The sequence below is a fragment of the Camponotus floridanus genome, unplaced genomic scaffold, assembly GCF_003227725.1.
Source record: "Camponotus floridanus strain SB8 unplaced genomic scaffold, Cflo_v7.5 scaffold1, whole genome shotgun sequence".
Lineage (NCBI taxonomy): Eukaryota > Metazoa > Arthropoda > Insecta > Hymenoptera > Formicidae > Camponotus > Camponotus floridanus.
Genome location: NW_020229214.1, coordinates 4,595,886 through 4,621,136, shown reverse-complemented (window position 1 = coordinate 4,621,136; position 25,251 = coordinate 4,595,886). Strand labels below are relative to the sequence as shown.

The following is a 25,251-nucleotide window of genomic DNA, read 5'->3' as shown; positions in this document are numbered from 1 at the left end:
ACGCAATTTATTCGAATCGAAATCCAACATCATAAATTTCGGTGTTGTAAAGCAATGGAAAAATCGGCCTGCAAGGTTGAGATTTTCCGAGACTTTACGCTTCACCGGCATAATAATCTGCGGCCTTTGGCTAAGGTATAATTGGCAAATATTACTGGCCAAGTAACGCAAAACATGTACGTCGAGCGTGTACAGATATCACGTACGTGAATGTATGAGTCTCGATGTGTAAATGGCGTTGATACATAAGTTGCCAATGTCCTCGAAAACTGAAATAGTTGTGACTCGATTTAAAAAAAGAAAAAGATCTGATAGATAAATTCGCGTAATTATATTAACCGACAATCGCGAATTCTTCGAGCATAAATTCTTTTGTTTGAGCTTCAAAATTTGTAATTTGTAATTATAAAAAACTACGTCTATATGAAATATTTGTTTAAAATATGTACACTCTTTGTAAATCACGGAATTTCAACAAAATTTTATTTTAATATATTGCCAAAAAAAAGATTCTATCTAAAGATCTATTTTTAAATTGATCTTTTTTCATTATATCGATTAAAATATTGAAGAATATCGATGATAGCGACTATCATATAGAAATTTACTATGTAGACATTGCAATTGAACGAAACCGGTCTCTAATAATTATGTTTCCACATGTTAAAAATAGTCAAGCATGATGATATGTAATATTATATTATATGAATAATATATGCAATTCTATTGTATGAATTATATATTGCATGAATAAAATATGCAATTCTGTGATAATATAAATTTGAGATATATCGAAATTTATATAATATATAGAGCACATATTATACTTATATTTGTGAAGTATTTCGATATAGATTAACGATTTTATACCTATTATTTAAAATACGTGACATCCGAAGAATGTTCTTCGAAAATATGCAAACATTTATATACTTTTATATATATAATAGCATTAAAAAATATACACATAAATTTCAAGCAATCATCGCATCAACCGACTATTTCATACTTTCAAGAACGTTTTTTCAATTTATTCGTCTCGAATGTGTTTCTTGCTGAAAGGTAACAAGAATCCCCAATATTATATTCGCAAATATTAATAAAACGATTATAATTCTTAGAAATGTGCAAAAACATTCGTGATATATATTTAAATATTATTCGCAATTAGGAATTTGCCTTTTCATCGTCTGCAAATAATTGATTCGAAACGTTACGATATCATTGTATCATTTCCGAAAGTACAATATTACGAACAAAATAAATTATATGATGATATATTTTATTTTGTTCATAATTAAAATATATTAAAACATATGATTAAAATATATGCTCATATGTATATTAGTTTAAATATAATAAAATTTTGATAAGAAAGAACAAAAAAGAAAAAGATTTTCAAGAATTACGAAAATGATATTGGCGAAAACAATATTTGTCTATTTAAATATATTCAATCTATTTATATAATATTGCGTTTGCCCGGATATTTACCATCGAATTCTGCGGAGTGGACGATGAATTCCATTTCCCGTAACAATACATGTCTAAGGTAAGGCGAGCGATACGTTGGAGTAATCGTCGAGAGCCGGCGAGCGTACTTGGGGTATACAACGCACGAAAGGTCACGCGCTGATGTAAACACAAACGGCGCGGCGCGAGACGTCGCACGCGTGACGTCAGATCGAGGAATGTACGGCATCGACGTCACGGACGAATCTAAGATAATTCGTTTCTAAATAAACGTTTTCGCGATTCGAGACATTTTCGACAGAAATATGAGAGATGTTTTTTCACTCACCTGAAGATCATGACAGCCGTTATCCCTATGACTGGCAGCACGTATCACTCCCGCACGCCAACCCCACTCACTAATCTTATTCACCTTCAGCTTGGTGAAATCACTCACCGAGAGAAACCTCTTTCCCACGATCTCCTCGCGAAACTTGTACGCCATATTACGATCGGTACACCGTGGCGTGCCGAATCCGCGACTTCGGATCGCCACAGCCGGGTCCGCCAGTCACCCTTTCCCTCGTACGTCCCCCTCCCCCCCTTGCCGCGCCAGAGTAGGCGCCCCCTGTCTCCCACCCCCACTGTTCCCGCTCCTCTTCCGTCTTCTCTCTCGCTCCACTCGCTCTCTCGTTCCCGGCCCCCCTGTCACCGACCCGGTTTTTCCTTCTATCCTCCGAGGAGCGTGCCTCGCCCCCAAAAACAAAAGAAAAACAACAACGAGCACACGCACCGTACACCAGGGCCGGGGCCGGGGTCGGAGCAGGGGTAAGGGGGAGGGGACGCAACGGCGAACACTGTCACAAACGATCACTACTTGTCGATGGCAGCGGGCACCGCTTCGCGGCCGATCTCTTCCTGCCGCGCGCGATCACGAAGGGCCATTAAACAACAGAGCCATGAGGCGACGGCCGGTCACTCTCCCTATCTCGCTCCTTCCTTCACCAACGCACTATCCGATCCGCGTAGCCACTCCTTGCTTCTCCTTGCGTTCGGCGGACGCGCGCGCGAGAGAGACTTCTCTCCGTGAAAACAGCCACGAGACTCGCTCGCGCACAACTTCAAACGTACCTCTCCCTCTCTGTCCGGCGCGATCTTCGCCGTCTCGTTCGCGTCTTACTTCACGGTGTTTTCTCTCCGCTCTCCCGGCGCGCGCGCGTTTCTCCGCGCCACCGACCGTGCGCGCGCACTTTTTCGTATTATCGGTATATAATATATCCTGATGCGCGCGCGATCGGTCCAAGACGACCGATGTGACAAAAGACAGAGGGAGAGAGAAAGAGAGAGAGAGAAAGAATGACAGCGAGCACTCTCCTGCACTGTTGACGTCCGCGCACAGAGCCTACTCGAACCGGACACACTTTCAACTTCCGGAACGCACACCAGGTGTAACACTATCGGACATCACACACTACGCGACGGTGGACGGTAACGGCGGCGGTAGCAATACCACCAACGCGGTTAACGAAGGACTCCGAACGGTACCAATGTGAACGTGAGAGTGACACACACATGACCGACCAGTGATATCGCGTAGCGCGCACTGCGGGCGGACGGCAGGGAGGCACAGCTCCTTCCCGCGGCCCGTACACCCTTCCCCCGCCGCGCGCGCGCGCTTCTCCCACCCGTCTATCTCGCCTTCTCCCGCCCCGACACGTTCCCCCACCTCCGGCCCCTCGTAGCCGACCGAGCGCGCGCTCTCACTCCCCTCTACCCTTTTTCTCGGTTCCTTTACCCCACTCCGCGCCGAGGCGCGGAGCGTCGCGCCTCACTTTGCTGCTATCCATCGCACGAGACTGTCACGAAGGTAGGGTGTTTTAAACCCGTAGTACCAACTGCTAGACGCGTGGGCTCGCGCGCGCGGGTGGCAAGAGAGAGACACCGTTGCGGGGAGGAGGACGCCTGGGGGGAATCGTTGTTGCCTATACCTTCTCCCACCGCGTGTGCGACACGCATATTCGCGTTCTGCACTGTTCTGTACTCACTTATATCGACGTACATATGCCGCGTATAACCCCCAAGCGTTTTTTTCACCGTTTTCTGTTTTTCTTCTTTCTTTCTTTCTTTCTTTCCCGACGCGAATATTTCTCTTGAAAAACGTAAATTTCTATCTTTCGATAACAGGAATAATTTTCAGCTTGGTCTTTAAAGCATTTGTTATACCTTAACATTTGTTATATTTTGATTAGATAAATGTCTAATAGAAAGATTATTCTACTTATTTGCAAGATATTTTATTCCTAATATCAAAATTATAATTTGAATGTGATAAGATTTCTATACTCATACTGTAATATGTATAGTTATATACTGTGTATAATTATCGTAATATAATGACTATATGACTATAGCATTTACAGTATTAATTACAACGATAGTATTAGTTATAACTATTGATTCGATAATTTCACGATGATTAAATCTATATCATAAACATCTCGATGTGAAACCCCACGCGATACGTAAACATCGCAATTTTATTCCATAAGAGTTACTCCGATCCTGTTGTAGCTATTTCCAGTTTCGTTAAAATTAATCTGATTCCAAAGTTTCCAAAATATTAATGCAAATGTAATATAGCTAACTTTCCTATTTACAATATATTGCGCGATTATTTGTGCCACTGGATTTATTTAAGTTGCAGATATAATTACATTCGAGCATCATAAATATTGAAGAAACTAAATAAATTAATTAAAGAATTTGATTATTTGATTTGAATTAAAGAATTTCATAGAAATTTATACATATATTTTTATATATTTTTATATATTTTGATTCGATTTCCATGCCTAAAAGTATGTAAATTCTTAAAAATTGGGAGAGAAAATTCTCTTATGTTCTTTTATCTTGAATCAAAATGTATGTTATTCTTATTTTCAAGTTAGATAAAATAATTTCTAAATTTATGAGTTTTTAATTATATTTTAAATTTTGTTATTAATATTTTATACATTGCACTAAATACAAAAGCGTTCGATATTCACGATATGAATCAAATTCTTTACTCTTTTATTTCGATACTATTCTTCTTTTTTGGTGGAAAATTTATGAGAATGCGGGTACACGAAGACAACCTTTCTTTTATATTTTGTTGTAGTAAGATTTACGTATAATTATCAAGATTTTTAGTCAACATTTACTCCTTTTTCACCGCAGGATTTGTGTTTGTTTGCAATCTCGTGGTGAACCAGAAGACGTGTTGCCAATGGAATTTCCTTGTTCTTTTCCTTTCTTTTTCTATTTTCTTATCCTAGTTTTTGTTTTCTTATTCTTTTCTTTCTTGCAACTGGAAAATTAGTGTGTTTACGCGCTTAGCGGATTGCTGGAAAAGGTTTTATGCTTGCAATTTTTAAAATCGGTAAGATATGTGGAAAAATCTCATTGTCAGTGAAATATATTGCATGATATATAAAAAGAACTGCAATTAATCGTACTTCAATATAGCATATCAATGAAATTTATAATAGCTTAAAAATTCATAATGCTTCCAATTGGCATTTAAAATTTTTTCAAATTAATTGAAAATAACCTTTTTACTTGTTTCTTTATGCTTATTTATTACAATTGCTTATTTATTACAATTTATTACAACTTATTTATTAAAAATTGTATTTTGAGCTATTATAATAATTAATTAATGATAACATAAATTATATCGAGATTTGCAAAAAAATATTCGAATATAATTCTCATTACAATATATTTTCGAAACGCATTTGCTTCAAAATTTCGATGCAAGATTGAAAAGTTCAAATATAAAAAGATAAATGAAAAATATAAAATCAGGATAAACAATGTTTGTTGGCTTTTTCGATCGAACACGTAAAAAATGAAAGAAAAAAAAGAATAAACAAAAACGATTTAATTCACCTAATATTTATCATCAGAAATTTACTAATATCATTGTCGATATATCGCATTTGATTAAATTCGCGATCTATACGGGACTGACGCATCACGTGATCAAAACACGCCGTGACGTCACACGCGCAGCAGCAGCCAGCCAGCTGCCAGTCCAACATGGCTGACCTGTGAGCAGCGGTGCTACAGACGGCCGTCCGCATTTAGTCGTTCATTTCTAGCCGTTCACGCGCGTTCCGCGGAGCCGCAAGATCCGTTAATATGATATCGTCCATCGTCTCGCGTCTCGTTATGTGAGTATACGACTCGACGTCCGGCATAGCCGGGAAAAACGTCGCATATCTACTTGGGTCGACTTGTACGACCCCGAGCCATCGCCATCGTCCGCCGTTCGAGAAAATCCGGTGCAGAGTTTATTTTTACTCGCGCGGCGGCAGCTGCACACGTGTCGCCTAATGTGACATCGGACGCGAGATGTTCCATCCGATTCTCACGTATAGTGATCCCGTCGCCTACTCTGTTTCCCGACCGTTTGCTCGATCGGTGGTCTCTATAGATACCGCGCATATATACGTTCTTTGTATATCTATCCCTCTCGCTCTCTCGTGTCGCTCGCTTCCGACAGTTCGCTGTCATGACAAAGAGAACAAAATACGAAGGCTGGAATTTGAGATCAGCTGACGAAGCGATCGGATCTGTCGTTGAACGGCCATCAGGGAATTCTCTCTCCTTTTCTCTCATCCATGGTGGAAGATTGTGTCATCGCGTCCAGATATCGACGACAGGCATTCCCATGTTTGGTAGGACCTTCGACAGCGGGATCCTCGTAGTGGATACGAAGGAGTGTCGTAAGAGGCCGGAGAAGTTTAAATCCAGAAGGAAAGAAGGAGGGGAGGAAGAAGAAGGACGTCAGTCAACAGTGATCCGGAGTAAAGGTAAGATAATGTCACTAACATTTTTAAATTAATGCACAATTAATGCGAAACGAGAACAAAGAATATTAAATCGGGAAAGAAATAAGAGTTTCTCGCGTGAGTGATGATACAATTGAAATCCTTAATTAATGCGTATCGTTGAGTCAGCGTCACAATGAAAGCAACCGCTTGCAATCTATTGTGTAAGGACGTAACCTAACCTAATCTAACCCAACGTTTCTATCTATGTCAAAATATACGCAAATATTACAAATGCGATTATCGATATTACATTCGCTTGTGAAAACCAAAACAGTACACAAGGACGAACCTGTTTTATTAAGTAATATTTTATTAAGTTTAATTGTTGAGTCGAAGCATTATTTAATATTTTTATACATAGATATTGTGCACAAATGGATGGTTTTTTATATATTTTTACATGTTGATTTTTACATGTGAATTTTAAAAAATTATATAATTGATACATATATTTTTGGATGAAATATGTGTAGGCAAAATACAAAAATGATAATCTATATTAAATAATATTATTATCAATGTTTAAAAACAATATATATTACTGTTATAAATATAAGAATATTAACTTGAGTTTTTTCTTATAAAATTTTTTCTTATAAATTTTAAAATTTATAATTTTACATATTTATTAATCTCATGTATCTCTTCTAAAATATTTTTTGTGCAATTAGAAAAATGATAATGCTTTGTCATACAAGGAACTTGACGATTTTTAAAATATTGATTATCTTTAAATTCGTTAGAATCTTTTATAGAAAATTTATACATAGCAAATTTTAATAATTAGAGATTATTAGACAATTTTACTTAATAATTTTTTAAAGCTGTCTTTTATGTCAGAAGTAATATTTAAATACATTTTTTAATATTTAACATACATTTTTCGTGCTACGACGATATTTTCAAGAACGCATACATTCTTTTATAATCGGAAAATAATAGAATAATAGAATAACGTAATCGTTCGAGCGAACTGAATGTCTCTAAACAATCGCGCGCGCGATAAGCGAACGATGCGTTCCGCAGCGTCAGCTGATCCGAAAGCTACGTCATACAATAGCGCAGGTCGTTGTACTCTTCGCTCTCCCTCGCTAAGAGGCACGTTTTGTTTACAGTGTGTCCGACTCGCACATTCACGCATGTTCCCCGCTCGTGCAACAATGTGCGTGAATGTCCGTCTCGATCGTCGGCGGCGGCTTGTCATGTGACTCACGGCCGCACGTTGCACTTGATAATAAATTAGAACGAAACGGAGAAACGCCAGTCCGAGATCTGGCACAAGATAAATGGTTATCGGGAAATCGCGAAATTTTTTTGCACGATGTAAAAAACCGAAAAAAGTTCTATCAAATTTTTTAAAAACACGTTTACATTGAAGAAATAAAATACGATAAACACATTGTAAATCTCAATTTTATTAGATTTAATACTAATGACAGAACGCTGCCAAAAATGATATCTTAATTTTTTTCATAAATTTTAAAAATATAAAGACTAAATAAGGTGATAAAATCTTTTTCTTTTTTTAAATAAAATTAATAATAATTAGATTTCAAAAGACAATTATACCATACAAATTAATCTTGAGTGTCTTAAAATACAAAATACTAACTCAAAAGTATATAATGCAAAAGAAATAAATCATGATTTGACCGAATATTAAATATCATTAATACACATATAATTTTAAATTGGAAAATTTGTCTGTATTTTTACGCGCAAAATATTCATAAAAGAAAAATTCTCAAGTAAAATAAAAATATTTCATATTAAAGTGCATTCGGTTTATCAATTGCGTTTCTGCTATTCCGCAACGCCATAACTGCTACGTATACATTTTCTATAGTGCATGTACTCCGTGTACTCTATATTTGCACGCGTGCTGCATGGTGACTTTATAGGAAATTTAAAAGCATGCCTTTTTCGGATATATACGGGATGTATCAAGAGTAAATATTTGCGAATGACAGTCGATTTTCGTCTCAGCTGTTGAAACTTTCAGAAAAAAGCCAACTTATTAAAGTTTATGTTAATTGAAAAATATAGTTTTGCGCTCATTTTATTTATAAATTCTTAAATTGCCAAAATCGTTTAATTTTAATAAAAATTTTTCACTGAAATATTTTCCTTTCTTCCTCTATGAATATTTTCTCTGATTTTAAATTTTATCAATTTGAATACATTATATGAAGCAAACTAGATTTTTGTCAGTACACACGGTTGGAAAACAATCGAAAAATATTCTTTAATCTTTTAAAATTCAAACGGTTTTGCTCCAAAATTACTTTTTCAAAGTCGGATAGAGCTTGGATAAAATAGAGGATTTTCGAATCGAAACCATTGGCTTCAAAGAGTTAAGTTTCTCTCATCTTGCTCTTCTGTACATAGAACGTGCGCATTTCGATCGGTACGAAAATAGCACTCGACATCGAGTACATCTGCATCTAACAATAAAGGTCGATCTTTCCGCAACAGTTTCTATATTTCCGTGCTCTTTCCGCGCATCTCTTGTATTCTTGCGAATCCTTTCGGAAAAAAGCTACCGGTGGATAGAAATGAGTACACCGAGAGAGAAAAAGAAAAAGGGAGATGCTCCTTGACAAGAAGAAACTTGGTCGCTCGTTGGATCGATGCCCGGTTGGCAACAGGAGGGTAGTACTTCATCGTCGTACGAGGCCCATGTGCAACCGCATATAGGTTTTTCCATCACTTATCTTAAATGAAAATTTCTTTATTTTTAATTTTTATTTTTAATAAAATAATTTAACTTGAAAAAATTTTAATTCTATTTTATATACAACACACACACAATGATAGTTTATTATTTTTTGGAAAGAAAGTGTGATAGGAACTTTATATATTTATATTTTCAAAATTACAAGTTGAATAATTATTAAAGTATTAAGAATGCCAATATTAAACAAGATTGATAAATATTAAATAGATATTTAATAAGTAGTCTTCACTGAAGTTTTTCGTGCATAAAAATTATGAAAGAAATCGAGGATTTTAGGACATAAAATATAGAAATCCAGAGTATGTAAAATATATATCTATTTTAGATGCGACTTTATAAATTTAAAATGAGTTTTATGTATTATAAACATAATTTACTTTCGACTACAATTATCGAAGAATTGATTTTTAAAATTTATATATCACTGCTTTGGAAAAAGAAAATATAATTTTTTCAATTACTTCACTTATTCTCTATTAATCCTCCCAGGAATATAATCTGAATATAATCTGAATTTTAAATATTCTAAGCGCTTAAATATTTTCAAAATTAAACTATTAATAAGAAGTAACTAAATATTGGAAATTTTAAGCTAATTAAGTGTTGAAATTTATAAATTTAGACAAATGTTTAAAAGTAATTAAACTACTCAGAATTAGAAATTTACAGCAAGCGTTCGTTTCCCACGAGATTTTCATTAATAATGTACTCTTTAACTCTTTAAAATATTTTTCTGATGACATCGGAACACCCTTTGCGATACATGTGTGCATTTGCGTTCGTCTTTCTTGAACGTGTACCTATGGGACTAGAAGGCTTCTAACACCGGTGCAAATCAATATTCCGTACACCCTTGTACGAGAGATCGCGTTAACCTTTCTCGCCCTCACACAACCCCGTCGTGGCGCCCTCGACGTCTACTCGACCATCGCGTGAAGGGCGACGGGAGCTTGTTTAGCTCTCCCTCCGGTCTTGTCCTACCCCTCTCGTCGAGTTGATGAGAGCAAAATAATGGAGGGATTGCATATATTTACGACGAACTGCGCTAAATTCTCATAAAAATGCGACTCTTATTTAAATGATATGTTAATTAACATTGAAATCGATAAATATTTTAATATATCGTAAAATTATTCTATTTTGTTTACTTTATTCGTAATCTTGTTAAAACTGAAATATAAAGTTTAATAATAATAATAAAATCTCGTAAAATTCAAATTTGATTTAAGGATTTACTTAAAAAATATAAAAAGTTTCATAGCTTTTAATGCAAAAAATTTTATTAAACATACTTAAATATATATACTATTCGAATTTTATGGAAAAGAAGACATTTAAAAGAAAGTTCTGTTTCATCGAATGTGTTAAATTTCCAGAAAAAGATCATTATTCATTAAAATATCGCTAATTATTAAATATTTTGGATATTAATTAAATTGATCAAAAGTAAGATATATTTAGCCAAAACAATTAACGATATAGAAATATATTTTTCATGAGATGTTTTTGTTTTAGTTGATTGTACAGAAATGTGTTATTCGTGTTGTGCTTTAAAATTTTAGTTTTAAAGCTCATGTGATTAAAATAAATAAATTTTAGTTTTAAAGCTCATGTGATTAAAATAATAATAACAATTGTAAGAGTTATGAATGTGCGAAAAAATAAAAATGCATAAGAGATAAGCGGGACCATTATATCATTAAACTATAAGCTACATTATACATAATTTATCATTTTCGCCCGTAAATGGTTGCCGGACATCGTTGATCTCATAACCCGCATTCCACGTTTATTTCTACTTTGCATATCAAGAATAATGACCGCGTTATTACCGCACGTTGCATTCGGCCGTGCGGCGACTTTTGAAGTCGCGGATACGCACATATCGTGACACGCACGCGCACGCGTGGGTGGACGTGTGTGTGTCAGAAATCTCTAAAACACAATTGCACCGTCAATATAATGCTATTTTTTTTTACTGCGCTCTCATAACAAAGGAAAATCCGCGTGAAAAGGGGTCTCGAGTATTTAAAGACTTCTCTTGCAATGACGTTGGAAAAAAAGAAAAGCTGGAGAGAAAAGAGAGAGAAAGAGAAAAAAGCAAAAAAGTCGTGATGCGACGCAATAATATTTCTAGGTGATTTTACTCCGGAATTCTCAGAGCGCAGTCTCGTGACGTCATTGCCCTCATTAGAATAATTGAGAATGCGCCGCTCGCTAATTACGAGATGCGAGAGTCCCCCGGCACTCGTGACGCATAATTTTTTTCCGTTGTCTCCGACGTCGAATACGGGAACTCGGGGCTTCCGCGCTGAAAATAAGAAGGAAATTTCAACGGGATTTTGTCGTCTCCTTAATTATGGCGGTCTTTAGTCTTCTAGTAACACGGAAACGGGAAAAGTTTTATTACGATCAATGCATATATACAGTTCTTATATTCTCGACAAAGAAAAAAATAAACTGGAGACATATACATTAATTAAATTGTTAATTACAAATAGCATTTGTAAAATAAATGGAACAATTTTAAAAATATAAAAAAAGAATATAGGTAAAAAAATTAAAAAAATAGAATATAGGTAAAAGATTTCTCAATTTCAAAATATTTTGTAAAAGTATCTTTTCCTGTATAATTTAAAATATTTTTTAAAAATAATTTGTAACAAAATAAATGTTGTATATCTTATTTATATAAAGTATTTACATGATATTTATACATTTATACATAAATTATGCAAAATATGCAAATAAATTTCTAGGATTTTGAAAATAATCAAATTTAATAATAACATATTTTTACTGATGCTTTACAATTATCAATTTTCTTGAACATAGCAGCATTTATTTATTAAGGCTCGTGCATATTGATTGTTCCATTGCGAAGATTTAAAATTATACGTTCGAATGGCTAATCTGTAAGTACAAATGTAAATTTACAACAACAAATAAAGTAGTACGTGGAGCGGTTTGCAATTTTACGTGAACATCTTATGATGTGCAACCCGTCATTAACGATCGTAGATTAATATTAAAATCCATTTATGTATCCTGTAGGAAATTTTATCATCTTTCGCGCTGACCGAAGAAGCAATTATTCGCAAGAGCCTCATCAACGTTAAGGATACTGAGATTGCGTTATGATTTGCATCTCGAGATCCTCTCTCGTTCCAATTTAATGAAAAATATGTCATAGTTCGAAGTGGATGCTAGTAATAATCTTGCGTATGATTACATCAACTCTATTTCACTTCAATAGAGAAGTTATCGCATCTCTCTTTCTTCTTTTTTATATGGTTTGCATATTCTTTTCGTAATAATATTAATTTTTTAAACTAAAATTTTATTTGCAATGCACATACAAAACAATTGGTTATCGTTTACTTTTATCTTTGACTATATTTTTATATCATATTATTATATATGTATTTATCTTTTTTAGTATATTTGCTATTATATTTATTTTATCAGTTTTTTTTACATCATTATTTTATTAAATAATAATTGATAAACGATAGTTTTTGAAAATTCTACATATTTTAAAATTTCTATGCGGTATTGTGCATCTTTTACAAAAGACAGTGACATCGTACCGAGCTCATTGTACCCGCATCATTGTATGATCCACGGAGCTTGAACCTCCATCGGTTGTCAGTCACGTTATCAAGAAGCGAGTCACGCGAACGGCTCCCTTCTGAAGTGACGCCATCATAATGAGGAGGATATTGAACCACAAATATAGTTGCAGCAATGCTCTCGCGTCATTAGAAGAACGATACGACTGAAGGGAAAAAGCTTCCTTAACAAGATTCAAAAACTTGTATATTCTTGGTTTTAAAATTCAATAGAGATCAGTTCCTGTTTCTATAGACGCATATGTAATGGTTCTAACGAGGCAAGCGGAAAATAATTTTTCTAAATAGTACAAGTGTTGCGAGAGCCCTTAGCCTTCTTAAAGTTTTCATCTTTTCCTGATTCCGTAGAAGAAAAGAGAAAAGTTCTCGGAACTCTTTTTCGAACCGTGTTTTCGGCGGATGCGAGACCCCTCGCCGAAGTCTTGCACGCCCCGTTGCTTCCTCGCCGCCGTGATTTACGCGTCCTTCCTCTCCTTCTTGCTCTCGTATATAATTACGCCATTTTCTCGCGGGGCGAATCGTATTTCTTCGTCCCTGGAGACGCGCCAGGGAGTAAAAGTGCACGTCACACGGGGGTGCGCTGTTAGAGTATGAGGAAGATGGAGGGGACCAGTCCAGCGAAAGAGAGGACGAAAGGCGAGAGAGGGAGGAAATAGAAGGATGGCATGCACACAAGCGAGGAGAAGGGGTTTGCCACGAAAGGGTGATGACCCCTTGGGCGTACCCCGAAACTCTACGTCCTGATATCGCGGCGATGTTCTCCCTCACACAAACAAACACACACAGACCATCTCTCTCTCCCATATATCACGCTTTCTCTCCTTCTCCGATCTTGTATTTGGCTCTCTTTTTTTGCTCCTTCGTTCAGCCTAGATCTCCTTCTTTGCTCCTTCGTCCATTTGTCCTTTTATCTCTTTCGCGAATGGATGGTAGTTCGAGCGCGTGGGCAGACGGAAAAGAAGGAAGAAAAGAAAGAGGAGGAGCTCGCAAAGATTCAAACGGCGTGCTGGAACGTCGAGCATCCGAGATGCCCCTTCGGGGATTCCCTTTCCTCGACGAGAACGCATGTGAGCGTGACGAAACGAAAGAAAGGCACAACGGTTTGCCCTGCAATATTTATCGATGGAAATCGAACGTATCTCTACGCGGACAGTGCAGACTGTAAAGATTAATTAATTCATATGCAAGCATTTCGATTGCGTTCAATGTGTGCGCTTTGTGTTTGCAAAACTGATTATTAAACGTAATAGTTCATATATTGTACGATGAAACATCGACAAAGATACTTAATTAACTAAAATATTTTAAATATAATGTGCCTCAAAATGAATGATATATTAGCTACATGTGCGACTATGAATTTTCTTTATTTATAAAGTATACTTCAATTAATGTTTAATTGTTAATATTATTATACCGATCTTTGTTGAATTATTGAAACGAGATGCTTTAAATTAAATGGCATATAATAGTTATTGCCTATATTAATAATTCTGATTCTAATAATTGAGCAATTAATTGCAATGATAAGCGAAATTATATATACATATTTCGTCACAGACTGTCTCGCTTTCTTCGCGTTCCAAATCGTTAAACGTTCATTCACCACGTGCGAACTTTCCTGGGTAGACCGTTTAAAGTATCGGATAAATGCGCATCAGCGTGGGAGGTCCGCGATTTTATGGCGTTGATATTTATACGTTCTTTTATTAGCATGGATTTTCCGACGCTTCATAGCGTGCATTTTTGTATATTGTGCTAAAACGTCGCGAAAGAAATGTGACAGAATCAAACCACATTAACGATAACAAAAAGAAAAAATCAAACATCTTTATTACACATATATAGTTACCATATTTTTAAAATTGATATAAAAAAACAAAATATACGAGAAAAGATATCGAAAATATTCAAAGATGATAAGCATAAAGTACGATTTTCCTCTGAATTATTATGCAACCGTCTCACCTATTTTATCGCGCGCGCCATACTTTGTATATTTATATACGAATTCTATTCGCCAAGCTTTTCTTCTCGAATAATATTTTTCTTTTAAACATCACCGCATATTTTACCTGCGCCAATATATCACGTGTCTCAGAAATTCATTTCGCAAAAGCGAACATTTTTTTCCTTCAGTCTGGTATTTCTCTCGGTGTATATTTTTTTCTCTCGTTCTTTCTTCTCGACTTTCTTCTCGCTCGGTCGACGCATCGGAAAAGACGATGCGTCGACGTCGACATCGACGTCGTCGTCAGCGGCGCTCCGCTGTTTAAATATAAACCCAAGCGTAGAAGTGGCCGGTTTCCAGTTGGGGCGTCGCGATGCTCGTGAGATAGACATACGAGACAAAAAGCTCCCACTAGCCTCAAGAGAAGTGCAAAGAAGTTATACCTCAGTTCGTTGTGCGTGTGTTAGGAGCGCAATTTCTTGGATCACTTCCGTGAGGATATCTTACAACGCAAAAATTGCCAGCAATAAAATTGTTACGAGATATTAACCGAATCACGGATTCACATCGATCGACTACGATTTGCGTCTGCCGCAACCTACAAATTTTACCTGGAAACACAGATCTTGAGAATAGAACTTCTATAGACTATTTTAAGAAGTTGCTAAATCCAATCATGCAAGCAAAACGTTAACAATAACATCCGAGTAAATTAGGCTGTGAGGATATCATGAGACTTTTATTTCACACACGGTGCTCCAATTTCAGAATTTAAAATAGAATAATACTGTTCTCGATTACCTCAAGAAATCGCCAGTTACCAAGCTTGGTAATAACAAGCAAGAATCTACATAAATAGCGTTCGAGTTGATAAATCTGAATGATTTTATATCTCAGATCTCAAGATTTAAAATAGTAACATTTTGTGTCCTTTTGAAGTACAATGATACCCAAGACAAGACTGTAAATTGTCATTGAATAGAATAGAAGAATCTACAGTGAATATACCAGATGGTGGTGGTATTGGTGGATTAAAACGCGGCTGTCTCTCTCAAATCGTCCGTCAGATTCTCGCGAATGTTCGATCGGCATGGCGACGCAGGCGATTAATCATCGTCATTATCCGATCATTGCATCCGAGAGCCGAGAGAAAGGCGATGCTGCTGACGAGGGAATCAACGCTGCCGTTGACGCCAGAATGTCGTACCCTTGATCCCGTCACGTCGCCTCGGTGAACGGTTTAGCGCCTGTTGAGATCGTGAATGGAAGATTTATTAACTCGCATCGTATCGCGAATAATCTAACGTACGATTTTACAGAAGTGATGAGATGTTGCAAGCTTGAAAAAAGGAATCCAGGAATAAAATAGCGCGACATCGTTGAAATTTATCTTTTATCCACATTTGACGATCATCGCAGTTGGCAACATGTCTTCCAGAGTCAAGCAACAGATTCGCATAACGATCTTCTTCGACGATGGCACCGTGGTGATTTACATCTGAATCGGCGACGTGGTGACGCAAATAAAACCAAAGCGGGATCAGCGACGACGATTGCGGAGGGAAGAGAGGAGACTCGTGAAAATTCCAAGGAGCAAGGACGTCGAGAGGGAAAGGAAAGAACACGGCAAAGAAGAAGAAGAGGAAGAAAGGGAATCAGCGGAGGAAAGGCGAGCGCCTCCCTTTGAATCGCCACTTAGAAAACGTTAGTCGAATCACTTAGCCGGTCGTTGCACCACGGTCGGGACTGGCCGCTCCGACGTGACGATAAAGGAACCGATCGGGCGTGCATAGGATCGGCCAACCACGAAGCGACTGCGCATAAAAAAAAAACGCGGTAGCGAACTAGCGCGACAATCGGGTCGAGAGAAAGTAAACTCGTGCGAGAGCAAGTCCAAAGGATACACTCCTTGTAAATTTCTGTACGAGAACAAAGACCGAAATCGACAAGTTTAGATTCTTGCGATCGTATATATATATCGTACATATATATTGCGTTTTTTGATTATAAAACAAACTAGAAAAGATTTGAAATTCATTACATAGAATACTATATTACATAATAGCATAATTTATCACACTCTCTCTTTTTAATTAATAAATAAATATTATATAAATTTTATATGAATAGTTAAATTATTAGTATTCGTATGATTAATTTTTTTTGGATATTATATGACAAACCAAGAGAATCAAATGGCAATGTTTTGCGCTGAGTGCACGATAAATAAATCCTATAGTTACATGTAGCACTTTTATACAGATACACTACCATAAATATCTTTTATTGAATTATGGGAATGTTATACTAACAAATAAGATATGTTCGCGAAATATAGCTGAATTAATGAGAATCGGTGAGAACGAAACAGCAGAAATATTTCAGATGGTTAAGATGATTAATCACTCGATGTATTTAAGATAAATCGTACATCCAGGAAAATCAATGAGAAGACGATGCTGATAAGAGAGAGATAGATCTTCCAGAAACATTCTAATGTTGCTAGATTTAGCGAGCTACTTTAGCTGGATGAAATCTGTACTTTCTAATCTAACTTATGCTCTGTCTCCGCACTGCCTCTTGTTAATAGATGATCAGCTGGTGAACGGTTCAAACGGTTGCAATTGAGGTCATTGTTGTGTGTGCGCATTGCTTTTGCACCAATTCCAAAGAGCATTTTTACGAGGCTTCTATCTCAATTTTTCGTTTGTCTTAACAAGAAACGTCGCTTCCAAGGCACATTCAGATCATTATTTTCTTTCTTTCTCTCTCTTCCTTTTTTTCTCTTATGAGTCCAGACTAGAAATCTCGCGCGTGTCGAATTGCCTTGACGTTTCTCCATAGTTTTTGATAAGATTTTGCTGAACGAACCAACATGACATGCTTCTTGCCACCCAAGCGAGCCACACCTGTGCTCGTTCCAACGGTGGTGCATTATTCGCGCAATTTCCACGCGCCGATTTTTAAGCGGATAACAGTCGTTAACATGGTATCCGTGGTTTTTCTACCATCACCTTTAAAAATTGTATCCAAGTCATGAGAGCGACTGGAAGAAAATGGACGATTCTCAATTGCGAATATAGCTATTATATCGTATGAATGATTTCAGCGAAAGAATTATTTCATGATAAATGAAATTAATATCTGTGATTTTCTCTCGTTTTTATTTTTGAAAATTTTATATAAATTATAAGACGATAAAAGTATAAAAGTATAAAAATTCTTAATTTCAAATAGAAATGTTATACAATATATTTAACATAATAAAATATATATTAATCTTCTTAATATTTTTACATTCTTGGTTTTTTGAATAAAATCTGAATCGTAAAATAAACGATCAAGTTCCTAATCTCAAATATACTGTTATATTCTTTAAAATAAATTAATAAATTACAATATATTGTACACGATAAATAAAATTGCATTTAAAAACAAGCATTGTAAGAAAGATTTTCTCGATTATTGAAATATTTTATTTAAAACATATAATGAAACGGGAAAGAAAGCAGATGAAATACTTCGCACTTTTTGCATTTCGTAATATGTTGCAAAATATGTTATACTATATTTTCTATTTTGAATATTTTCTATTTTTGTGGAATTCAATTATTAGATATCTGAAATATATGTATGATATAAATGTGAAAATACATCAAAAATCATTTTAATATATATATATATATATATATATAATTGTTTCAATATAGTATCGATATTGAAAAAGTAGTGGATGCGAAAAGTTATTTGTTATCAGTTATTTGTTAGAATAAAATTAGCGTTCGTTACATTTATATATAAATATTCCTAAGGCCTTCGATTAGAAAAAAATGAGGAAATTGTTACTTGTTCTTTTTGTTTTGTTTTACCGTATTTTATCGTGTGCCTCAAGGTTAATGAGTTGGCTGTATAATAGCATTTATCCCATGACTCGTTGCATTCTGAGTAGGTAATTCGAATGCGCGTTTCACGTTTTGGAAAAATTCCAGAAAATCTTAATGCCAGAAATTCTCACTTTAATATCCAGAAACATTTTTTCAAATTACCATAAAATAATTTAATTAAATTTGCCGTAATTATCAAAATATCAAAAAAAGGATAAGACAGATAATAAAAATGATTGTATTGGCTCGTTGATATTCAATTGCCTAATTATCACTATAAAGTCCGTAATATAAATCAAGTTTACAGAATTTTCGTTTCGTGTAATAGAGTTCAAGATTGCATATTTGAATATTTAATTCAATTTAGTCGAGAAATGACATATTTTATTCAATATTTAAATTACCTAAATAACGCAACCAGAAAATTATTTAAATCCAATTAATATACATTTGGCAAATAATTAAAATAATATATCGATATATACATGAAAAATTTTCCTTAATTCGTTTACTTTAGACATAATTATATATGTTAGTTAATATTTAATGAAATGTTAATAAGACTTGATATTATTCTTAGCGCACTTTAAACGAGCTTCCTGAAATAAATCATTGTCATACTTTTATTATTAGATTAGGTTGATCTCTTCGTCCTCGTCCCAAAATAACTACGCATGTCCTTCTTACTGCAATTTTGTTGCTTGTCTATCAATACCTTAGAATCTAAAATGAATTGTCTCTAGAGTAGTTACATACATATACATCTGTATAAAGCAATTAATAATGCATGATTAATGCAGAAGTGCTTAATACAGGATGAGTCACAGTATAATACTAGAAGAATGAATATTTGTCGTTATCAATAATGTCTTAAAATATCTTCTACATGAATTTTATTATAATAGAAGTTTTAATTATTTCTCGAACGCAACAAACAATTTCTGTTGCGAAAAATTCAGTGTACTGAATTTATTTTACTCGTAATAATTATTATAATGGTTATTTAATAGCGGCAAATACAAAATAAATTTTATTTGACAATATAAAGCAATAACCAGTCTCTAGATTTTACACACACACACACACACATCGCTCCATTTACAGTTTGTCAATAACCTTACACATATTTCTTGCAAGGTTTTTCCGTGCACTAAATCTATATAGCTATATTTTTATTGTTAGAATAAAAAAAATTGAATAGAAAGAATATTCGTTTTCTTGGTTCAGTAGACATATAAAACCGCTAAAAACATTTAAAAACAACTAAAATACTACATCGTACGATATACACGTTTGATATTATTTTAATAGATACTATTATTAGATTTTATTATTAAATTTTATTATCTTATTATCTTATTATTTGATATTATTTTAATAGATTTATTGTATTATTTCTCATAAAAATTTAATCATAATTTTAATGTACTTTTATTCCTAATTTTGTATAAAATTTTATGTATTTATAACTTACTTATACTTAAGACTGCCGAAATATTCTTAATTGAAAAGCGTTAAGTAATAACTTTTTGCATCAATATTTCGCTACAATTCACATATTGCAAATATATCGAAAATTTATTTTTTATTTAGTTATTAAAATTTATAACGCATTTAACACGATTAAATGCGTTTAACATTAATGCGTTTAACATGTGTTTAATTTAACATGATTAAACACTTTGTACAATATAAAACTTTCACATAGAAAACAGAATATCGAAAACTTTAGTATCACGTTAAATCATAGTACAGATTAAACGAGGCATAACGGAATTCAGATTATGCGCAAATGAACGATAATGATCTTGACCTCGCGATACATATGAATAATCTTATTCTCGCAACCAAGACCACCTTGTTTATACCTATATTGCAATAGAAAAGAGAAGTTACATGTTGTCGTCATTAATAAACATGAAAACATATGGCTTTAGCAATATAGAATCATAATCGCATAATTAACTCGACGTTCTATATGACATGTTTCAAACAATAAGTTTGAATCATGTTCCTAATTTCTTTCAATCTTTCGCAGATGCCAGTTTCAGAGCTCAATAAATTATACAATATATATATATATATATATATATATATATATATATGTATATATATATATACACATATTTATTTATTACTAAGAATATTACAAAGTGTACGTTATATGCATATTATTTATTTTCTTATGCCATATATTATTTGATAAATCCCAAAAATTAAAAACAAAAATGTTTGTACATATAAAAGTGTAATCATATCTCCATAAATATAACATATTCTGTGGAAAAAACATTTTTTTTAATTTTCATTTTTTTCAAATGTGTTATTTTAAAAATAAAAAGCAGGCAAAATAAAATGCATAATGTTGAATATCAAAGATGAGGGCAATATTTTATTTCATTTATTTCATATGTTAAAAAAAATTATATATAATAATAATCTATAAAAAAATGAGTATATCACACATACGCACATACACAATTTAACTTTTTCAATTTTAATCTCTTTAATTTCTTTCTTCTAATTACATTAATATACGTTTACATTATAAATATACATTTTTTCTGAGAAAATTTATGAAATTTCTTACTCAGGAGATCCTAAAATATATACGAGTTGTTTTTAATAAATAGAATTTTTTATTAAATCGATCAAACTTTTTGACCATTCTGTATATTACATGTATTGTAGTTTATATAACTTTTTCAAAAAACATAATTTTATTTAGAAAAAGCACATTTTGTGTAGTAAAATCTAAGTGTAGCATCTCTATGTAAGATCACTTATGTAAGATCAGTTAACGGAACAAAAGCTAGCAATTAATAATTGTAGTCACGCGAACGAAACTGCACAAACTGCACCGGTATTTGTGAATCACTAATATTGCAAATAATGATAGCCATATTCGATTGGAAAGTTTCAAGTATTGTACGATCTTGAATAAAAACGCAATATTGCAATGTTGTTTTTCAGTATCAAACAGATATACAAAAAGCAAAGCCGATATCATATAATATATACAATAATATATTCAAAGTTAATCAGCGAAAGTAAGTTTGCGCTAAAATAAGAGAAAATCAAATCAATCTATTCGATACATATCTAAGAAAATAATGAACAAGTTACATAATTGAAATTTAAATTTAATAAGAAAAAATATGTGGATAAAAATATAACTATATTTTCAGAATGTTCTCTCTATAGATATATATTAAATCAAAAATCTATTTCACATCGCGAATATTATCTCTCGAGTGTAAAGATTAAAGGAAGAGGTAATAAAAATTTTGACAAACTCCCCGGAATGGAAATGTACGGCTGGAAGAAGCGAACATACATAATAGTGAAGTAGAGACAAAAAGGCGGGACAAAAGTAGCAGGATCTTCCTTTACGAGATATCCAGTCGATAGATAATCTTACGGTAGAACTAGTAGGTGGACATTCAATTTCGTAAATGGCCACGGTGGAATCGCGACGGTCGTAAATCGTCGCCGTCTTATCGCGCGATTGCCAGTCGGCTAACTTCTTCGTCCTGATACGCCACGAACGAATCGAAAGGATGACTCGCGTATCGTCATCTCGCCTATCGGAACCGGAACCGGAAGCGACCGGGCGTGAATAATGCGCCGCGAACGATTGTGTTCGCGCTGCGAGCGATGCGGACTGCGCATTAGATACAATCAGTTACGCAACGACAGAGAGAACGACATTGGTGACAATCATCGAATTACCTGCGACTGCAGGCGATCGTCCGCAGTTTCGTAGGATCGCGAGTCGAGGATTTGCTCAGTTTTTCGCACGATGTCATCATGGTAGCATCGATGTCGAACATGAAAGAACGATTCATCGATTGCGAGTGTAAAATGTATTTTGCATTGTGTTAGCGATATATATTTATATATAAAATATTGTCGGTATTTTAATTATTAAAGAAAAAATATGTCGTAGAAAATTAACAGTGATAGTGCGAGTCAATGTGACATCAGGAGATAAAGAGATAAAAAAGATCTTGCGAAATATATAACATTATATTTATTGTAATATTTTTCAAAATTTAATATAATAATCTAATGATATAATTTAAAATATTGATAACTATTTTTCTCTTTCTCTAATATAGCATAAAACGAAAAGAATTCTTTTTTGAGGTTTTTTGTGACAATAGTGAAATCGAGTTAAATAACGTTAGATTACGTTGTTAAAGAGAGGGAATGCATTCTTCCGGTATAGAAAATCGCACTCTCTCTATTATACCGGTTCAATTTTTGTCCTCTCTATGGTTCTCGTGATCTGTGAATAATTGATACTAACGCGTTAATTTAATTCACTCGACTGACGAAGTGACTTGGCAAGTTGCGTTAATGCTTCTATTGTTTTTCTGCGTATAAGGAAATGTGTACTCCGATTGAAGGGAATTAAACACGAGCAAATATCGTTCTGCCAAATCTCGCTTTATATAAAATAAAACTTGATTAAGCAACAAATAACGTCGAAATTAGTTTCTAAAGTTATAAATACAAGTTATAGCTATTATGCATTATGCGCTGTTTAATTTTATTCTCCACAGACTTTAGAGGCCTCCAGAGTGCTGTCGAAACTTTCGAGAGAACATCATATATTTGCACATGTCGTGTTCAGGAGAAACAATGTTCACGTTATATTTCCCACATGACTTACGTGTTATTCTATATATGTTTAAAACGTGCGATATTTATTAAAAATATTGATAACGACTATAATTACGATCTAGTTTAAAGAAAACGATATCGACATATTAAATTTACTCGCAAATTTTATTCGGCTAAATTCGAATATTTGTTAAGAAAATTAAACACTCACGATTCTTAATAACTGATATAGGTTGACCGACACGATATTTAGGTTGGCGCATATAATTAACTCGTTGCTCTCTGGCGCGTCCGGAGATGACCCACTCGCGGGAAAACGACCGGACACTTTAAATACATCGTGATCATAAGCACTTTTAATTCTTTATATGAAAGACATTTCAGGATCATTTTTGAACTTTTTTGATGTATTATACAGAATATCTCAAGTTTTTCGCGCTCTCTTTTATCTTTTTTATGTCTTTGAAATCAATCATATATAATGTAATCGGAATAGAAATAAGTCTTAATAGATCAAAAGCGTTTTTAAGAAAATCTTGAAGTTAAAATAATTAAAAACTTAAGAATTTGTATAATTGAAGCTTAAAATTTTATGTAATGAAAATGTAGATAATAAAACTTTAATTTCTATTTATTTTCGGATAAATTGCAATAAAAATTTCATTTGAAATTTGAACATGTCAGAAAGATTATGAAAATCCATAAATATTATCGGTCACAAAATACTCAATAAATCTGTAGATGACTATAGAAATCTTGGAACAGTTTCTGTTTGAAAATAATATTTCTTAATTCTGTTGATAATTTTTGTTTACCTTGATTTATAACGTATATAAACACTTTTGACCTAAAAGATGGTTTACCGAACGAATGCGGAAATTAGTTTCACAGTACTTGTGCCGCAAACATAGGTGAAGCATCATGCGAGAAAGTCGTGATTAACCTGAAGTGTTTCGGATATCGCGTCGCGTTGATTCAGACTGCAAGCGTGACAACGGCTTAAGATGCGAAAATAGAGTCTCTGCAGCGGCTTGCATTGCTCATCGTCGTCGTCGTCGTTGACGATGTTCGAACGAGCGAGGCTAAGCGTTTAGTCTCGATCTGGAAGCAATCGCGAGTAGAGCGAGTGACGCGGTGTACTTGGAGTTTGACCTCAGATACGCGCGAGGAAATAATTTCGAAAGAAAACAGAAAGCAAGAAAAGACCTGACAGAATTCAATACAAAGGAATTGACAAATCGTCTTGCATGCAATAGGACGAATAAGCAACAAGGAGACGAAACACGGATGAATCTGACGGATGAACTGATTAGATTGTAAGAACGAAGCATTATATTTATTAAAAATCATTCATTAAAAAATTTTGTGAAATGTGAATAGAAGAACTTATTGAAGAACTTTTGATATCGAGTTATTTACGAACAATAATATTGTAATTTACATGACGAATTGCTTAATTAACATTCTTGTTTAAGAATGTTACTTAAGCAATTCTAAAATTCTTAAGAAAGTTTAAGAAAGTTTCTAATCTCTTGATTAATGAGCAGATAATTGAAGTTTATAAGTACTTTAAATTTAAAAAAAAATATTTAAAATACGATGAGTATTGTTGATGATTTAACAGTTTAATCTCTCTCTATTTATCTTTTTTAATTTATCTCTCTATTTAATTTTTTACTGTACGTATAAGATTTATATTTATTATAGCATGTACGATCATACTGTAATATTATGTGATGCAACGACAAGAAATCTAGCATAAATAATGCTAGAAAACATAAATAAAGATAGGGACTAATTTCTGTGTATTCATATTGTGAATTATATCTAATCTCATTTCTTAAAAGATATCGATCTTTTAAAAGATACGGATCGGCGATATCGCGTGTTTAATTGGTTCTCCATAATAAGTTTCTTGCACAATCCCTTAAACGAGGCCGCAGTAATTGAGGCAGACCTCAATCGAATGACTACGCTTGAATCGAAAGCGCTACTTCGGAATCCCGAGTTCGATCATAATTTCGTGATGCCATTATCGAAAACCGCTAAATCGCTCGATTAAATGTTTTATGATACATGCAAACAT

The 25,251-nt window shown here is 34.1% G+C and overlaps 2 protein-coding genes across 11 annotated transcripts in view; one reads left to right on the top strand and one right to left on the bottom strand.

Moving 5' to 3' along the window:
* Window positions 1-3,052, bottom strand: part of LOC105256483 (probable JmjC domain-containing histone demethylation protein 2C) — a 271,823-nt gene extending 268,771 nt beyond the window's left edge. For all 4 annotated transcript variants that reach the window (XM_011266416.3, XM_011266420.3, XM_011266419.3 and 1 more), the window contains exon 1: window positions 1,802-3,052. In XM_011266416.3, the coding sequence (XP_011264718.2) occupies window positions 1,802-1,957 (156 nt within the window). In that variant the 5' untranslated portion in view covers window positions 1,958-3,052. The remainder of the gene's footprint in view (window positions 1-1,801) is intronic.
* Window positions 3,053-5,521: 2,469 nt separating this feature from the next.
* Window positions 5,522-25,251, top strand: part of LOC105256481 (TNF receptor-associated factor family protein DDB_G0272098) — a 32,953-nt gene continuing 13,223 nt past the window's right edge. Inside the window, exons 1-2 of one of the 7 annotated variants that reach the window (XM_011266410.3) lie at window positions 21,807-22,402; window positions 24,049-24,481. Coding sequence is in view for 1 of the 7 variants with exons in the window: in XM_020029142.2 (XP_019884701.1) it covers window positions 5,638-5,669 (32 nt within the window). In the remaining 6 variants the exon portion in view is untranslated. Of the gene's footprint in view, window positions 5,670-5,706; window positions 6,312-15,007; window positions 16,357-21,805; window positions 22,403-23,849; window positions 24,482-25,251 lie in introns of those variants that run through there. The other 6 variants (XM_020029142.2, XM_011266413.3, XM_011266411.3 and 3 more) reach the window with 6 other exon arrangements.